The sequence below is a fragment of the Hemitrygon akajei genome, chromosome 12 (assembly GCF_048418815.1).
Source record: "Hemitrygon akajei chromosome 12, sHemAka1.3, whole genome shotgun sequence".
NCBI classification, from domain to species: domain Eukaryota; kingdom Metazoa; phylum Chordata; class Chondrichthyes; order Myliobatiformes; family Dasyatidae; genus Hemitrygon; species Hemitrygon akajei.
Genome location: NC_133135.1, coordinates 45,242,021 through 45,248,020, shown reverse-complemented (window position 1 = coordinate 45,248,020; position 6,000 = coordinate 45,242,021). Strand labels below are relative to the sequence as shown.

The window sequence follows — 6,000 nt, the reverse complement described above, 5'->3', positions numbered from 1 at the left end:
GACCTAATAAAAGTATAAAGAATTATGAGGGACATAGGTAGGATAGAAGAATGAAAACTTTCTCCTCACGGAGATGTTAAAAATCAAAATTAAATTTATTATCGCTGACTTAATGATGTGAAATGTGTTGTTTTACAGCAGCAATGCAGTGCAAAGGCATAAATTACTAAAGTAAATGAATAGTGGAAAAAAAGATGAGGTAGTGTTCATGACTTCATCAGACCATACCAAAATCTAGTGGAATGGAGTACCTGTTTCTGAATTGATGAGCAGGGGTTTTCAGGATCCTGTCCAGGGAGAAAGGTAGTGCAGCATTTTTTAGTAATGAGGAAAGGGCACGTTGGGGATGCTGAAGATCCTTAGTATGCTGCGTCTTTAAGAACTACTTGTGGTGTAGGGACTTCTGCCTTAATAGAACTGGCTGTATCTACAGTACCCTGCAGCCTCTTGAAATCCTATGCACTAGAACTTCCATACCAGTGTGTGATGTAACTAGTCAGAATGCTCTCTGCCATGCATTTATAGAAATTGGTAAGACTTTGGCAACAAGTCTTATCTCTTCAATATCTAATGAAGTAGAGATACAGGTGTGCCTTCATTTTGATTTGCATCAATGTTTTGGGCCCAAGGGTGATCCTCCAAGATGTTGACACCCAGGAACTTCCAACGCTGACCATTCAATGAGTACTGGTGTGTGTTATCCTAACCTGCCCTTGCTGAAGTCTGCAATCAATTTGTTGGTCTTGGCAACATCGAGTGTGAGGTTGTTGTTACAACACTACTTAACCAACCCACCTCACTCCTGTATATGTCACCATCTAAGATTCTACCTATATCAGAGGTGTCTGTCACAAATTTATAGAGTCATAAGTTTAGAGAGATTAGAGACATCAACTTATGATAAGGAATAAGAGGTTCAAAGGGAATCAAGTACATGGGTGAATAGGATTAGTGAAGATGGGGACTTGATTGATGGCACAAAGATTGTGTATCAAAGAGTGATTTGAGCTGTGCGATTCTATGACAGCTCTCTAACTTTCTTTGAAAAGGATTCTCTGCCTTTGCTCTGTCCTGTCCAGTCCTAGGGCATGAACAGGTGTCTCAGAGTGCAGCATAGTGTGCTCCTCCTCCATTAGGCATTTTCACTGACACACAAGGCTCATGGATTAGAAAAGAGTTTGGGAAGGGCAGATATCAGGGAAAAGGGTGGGATTCAAGGACTGGGATTCATGGGAGAAAGGTAGTGCAGCATTTTTTTGCAATTTTTGGAGGAAATTACTGCAGGGTAGACAAAGAAGATGCAGTAGACTTGGTGTACTCAGATTTTCAGAAGGCCTTTGACAAGTTGCCGCACATGAGGCTGTTTGGCAAGATAAGAGCCCATAGAATTATAGGAAAGTTACTAGCATTGGTGGAACATTGGCTGATCGGCAGAAAACAGAGAGTGGGAATAAAGGAATCCTACTCTGGCTGGCTGCCAGTTACCAGTGGAGTTCCACAGGGGTCAGTGTTGGGGCCACTGCTTTTTATGATTTGGACTATGGGATTAATGGATTTGTGGCTAAAATTGCCCAAGATACAAAGATAGGTGGAGGAGTGGGTAGTGTTGAGGAAACAGAGAGCCTGCAGAGAGACTTTAGGAGACTTTAGTTTAGGGGAATGGGCAAAGAAGTGGCAAATGAAATACAATTTTGCAAAGTGTATGGTCATCAACTTGGTGGAAAAGATAAACGGGTAGACTATTATTTAGATGTCTCCCCATGCAAAATGCAGAGATGTAAAGGGACTTGGGAGTCCTTGTGCAGGATACACTGACTAAAGGTTAACCTCCAGGTTGAGTCGGTGGTGAAGAAGGTGAATGCAATGTTGGCATTCATTTCTATAAGTATAGAATACAAGATCAGGGATGTGATGTTGAGGCTCTATAAGGCACTTTTGAGACCACACAGAGTATTGTGTGCAGTTTTGGGCTCCTTATGGTAGAAAGGACATACTGACATTGGAGAAGATTCACAAGAATGATTCCAGGAATGAACGGGTTACCGTCTGAGGAATGTCTGGTAGTTCTTGGACTGTATTCTCTGGAGTTCAGGAGAATGGGGTGGGGGGACACCATAGAAACATTCCAAATATTAAAAGGCCCGAACAGATTAGATATGGCAAAAGTTATTTCCCGTGGTAGGGGATTCTAGGACAAGAGGGCACAACTTCAGGGTTGAAGGACGTCCATTTAGAGCAGAGAAATTACTTTAGTCAGAGGGTGGTAAATCTGTGGAATTTGTAGCCACAGGCGGCTGTGGAGGCCAAATCATTGGGTGTATTTAAGGCATCAAAGGGTTTGGGGAGAAGGCAGGAGAGTGGAGATGACTGTAAGAATTGGATCAGCCGATGATTGAATGGCACAGCAGACTTGATGGGCCGAATGGCCTACTTCTGCTCCTATATCTTATGGGCTTATAGGTGTTCAGGAGGATAATGTACAATAAAGGCCAAGGGACTACTTTAGTGAGTTAGTGTAAGGACTGGGCATCGTCACGGTGGCGCCCCAAAATGTAGGGCATTGGAGAAAATGTGTCAAAGATGAAGAGCACAGCAGCGTGGACATGTTCTCAAACTGGAGAGGCTGTGGCAGTGGGACTAGGTGTGACTGAATGCCAATCAACATCCAAATACTACCACTCCACAGCGACTGGAAAAAAAGGACAAAATATGTTGCTTCTTACACATTTCTGGTTACCCATTTTTCCCCCTCACATAAATTCCTTAAGAGCGAGCTTTATTCCATATCTCAAAGTTTAGGGCTGTGATATGTGAATTCCATAAGGACAAATTTCCATTGCCCGAACACGGGGATCGCCTCTACTTTCTGTCAGCTGATACCTTTACAGAGAATATTAATTAACATACAAGGTACAGTATTCCTTCTGTAACTCCACGCATAGTGACTCCGCTTTCTCATTGTAACAACGCTGCAGTTTGACCAGAAGCTGAATTTCAGAATTAGAATCAAGCAGTGATAATTATCACAAAGACAAATTTACTGTAACAAGGAAGAGATGATGTTCGGGGGCCGTTCGCAAATCTGATGGCAGCGGGTAAGAATCGTCGAGGGTGGGTCTATCTCCAGCCCAGTGGTAGTGATGGATGCCGCGTTCTTCGGGCACCGTTTCTCGACGGCGGAGAGGATTGTGCCCGTGATAGAGCTGGCAGTGTACAGCTTTTTTCTGGTCTGTGTCAAACTGAAACGATGTCTGCTTGCGTGAGGAGTTTCACGTCGCTGAACTCGCTTCCCCTTGTTCGCCTTTCGCCGACTGCGCTTCCCTCCGATGCGGCAGCCGGGAGCGCGCATTCCGCGCGCACTGAGCTCGCCGGGAACGCGCATTCCGCGCGCACTGAGCTCGCCGGGAACGCGCCTGACCCGAGACGTCGCGAGACTTGCACCCCAGATGTCACAAAAGGGTTACGTGCCGGAGGTTTGTGAAAGTTTCTGGGGGGCTAGCCTCTCTCCATGGCGATGAATTGTTTCGCTCAGTTTCCTGGGGGGTGAGGAACAACTGCTATCTGACCTTCAGAAATGATGCCCTAAAACTTTGCTTGTTCCTGTTGGTCAAATGCTGTTAATCTTAAAGCAGTTGTTTCTTTGCATCCTCATCCTTGAGATTAGCCAGAACCTGGCGTCGGTGAAGAAAACCAAAACTGACACCAGCGTAGGTAGGAGGTCTCAGCAACTTTTAATTTCTTGTTCACTGTTGAACCGTTACTCATCGGCAGTTTCCGTTCTATTTGGAGATATAACTCTTTAATTTATAATATTTAATTGACGTTCCCATTCCTTGCCTGTTATCTTACTATATAATTATCTTACTATAGAAACTGGATTCAGCTGTTTATTCAAAGGCATTCATCCCAATCCCATTCAATACGTTGATTCCTTACCATATGGGATATTACAGACATAAACTCATTTATTTCTTGTTGGGATTTTTATGGAATGCAAATTAGCATTGTGTTGTGGCCAATAGAGTTTATTGCACTTATCAACTGCGCATACAATTGGAAGTTTTGTCTCCGAGATTAGTAATCCTACCTTCGGTTTTGTGGTCTCAAAGCTCTAAGAAATCCCTCTCTTCGTTTTTCTGCTTTCACTCCACCTTCATTGATCAACTTTTTGTTTGCCATTTTAACTTCGCCATTGCCTTGGTGGTAATTTGTGTCTGATTTTGCTTCTCGAGATCTTCTTGAGGCATTTTCATTTTGCAGACATCCAATTAATCCAGATTTGCAATGCATTTGTGTTTAAATAGGAGGTCCATTGATAACTACAGATTGTCCAAGGCTTGATAATGAAACAGATTCCTTTAAAGTGGAAGGACCTCCCTTGATAGTACCAAAACCTTTTTTAACTCAATAATTTACTACAATTTCTTCTGTATTTTTGTTCTTCACAGTTTAATTTCTTCATCTTCCTTTTGCTCATCATTGGTAGTCGTAATTTCTTGGGGACTTGGTATTTAGGAATAGAGATTCGAATATTTATAGAAATTAAAATGGTCTGTAGCATTATGATATAATTAGAATAGAGGTTCTGGTTAATAACTTTGTACAATCCTCACAGTGAAACACTCTAAAATCCTGCAAATAATAAAAGATAATAAAGAAATAACAAAAAATGGCTGCATTTTTGCTTGTTTTATGTGACCTGCCCATCAGAGATGATACAAGTTGTCAATCTGCCGTCTGTTTGAAAAATTTAATTTGCTGTTGAGTACATGTCTCACGTAATAGAGTTCTGCACATCACTTACAATCATCTTACCTGTACCAGCAAAACACATTTTATCACCAAAAGGTAGTAATATTTATAGCTGCTTAAAAAAATAACCTGGTGTTGAGCTCAATCTATGATGGTACCAGGCAATGAAAGCCTTTGGTGATTTGAGGTAAGAGTTTTCAATATTGTAATCTCTGTAACTGTATTCTCGTAGGTATGTCATGGATTAATTTAGCTGTGTGTGTGTACCTTATAAATTATATATATATGATTCTTTTCATTTATCTAAATCATGGAAAATATTCTAAAATTTATGGACCTCTGCTCACTAATGTATGGGTGTCAAATCTATTGAAATTTAACATATTTTAAAATTTGTGAGCAGTACTATAAATCAGTGCCCAAACCAGTTACAATATTATGTCTAAAGCATTACTCTATTAATAAATTTGATGAGATCTCTGAATATTCTGCCTATTTTGGTTGTCTTGTGTGTTTAGTAATATAAAAACTCTGGAAAAGAACATAGGAGGATGAAATAATTATATTTAGCTTAAAATACACTAGTTAGATTTAGTATTCAGAAAGAAATGATAGAAGGGCTCAAAAGTATGTAAACGCAACAATCATATTATATAGCATAGGGAAATGCAGATAATTATTCAAGGAGGTAACAAGTGTGTCAAAATCTCTTTTTAAACGGCTGATAAAATGAGCCATTTGTAGTGATTAAGTGTGTGACTTAAAAAGAGAACTTGGCCCATTTGGGCAAAAATCACAGCATAAAAAGGTATTTGGAATTGTAAGTAGGATAGTCATTGTGGTCTCTTTAATCACTGTAGAAATCCCCAGACTTAACGGGACTGTGGGGTTTTATTTCAGTAGTTGCAGATGGACTGATATGAATAAGAACATCAAATCTAGAAGCAGGAGAACGCTATTTGGCGACTTGTGCTTGTTCCAACAATCATTAAGATTGTGGCTGATTTTTTTTGTATCTCAGAGCCTCTTTCTTGCACAAGCCCTAGATTCCTTCACTTTCTTAATATATAAAAAGTCAATCCATCTGTCTTGAAACTACTGAGTGTTTGATTTTCATAGCCTGCTATGGCAGAGAATCCCAATGGTTCATAAATCTCTGGGTGAAAAAAAATGAAATTGAATGGTGTCCTATAGGATCAGAGTTTAGTTGTATTGAAAATCTGTTTGATGAAAGTGCTATGTATCATC

The 6,000-nt window shown here is 40.5% G+C and overlaps 1 protein-coding gene across 3 annotated transcripts in view; it reads left to right on the top strand.

The window, feature by feature from the left end:
* Positions 1-3,469: 3,469 nt before the first annotated feature.
* The window catches only part of LOC140736964 (uncharacterized), a 35,500-nt gene continuing 32,969 nt past the window's right edge, over positions 3,470-6,000 (top strand). For all 3 annotated transcript variants that reach the window (XR_012101031.1, XM_073063017.1, XM_073063016.1), the window contains exon 1: positions 3,470-3,711. Coding sequence is in view for 2 of the 3 variants with exons in the window: in XM_073063017.1 (XP_072919118.1) it covers positions 3,612-3,711 (100 nt within the window). In the remaining variant the exon portion in view is untranslated. The remainder of the gene's footprint in view (positions 3,712-6,000) is intronic.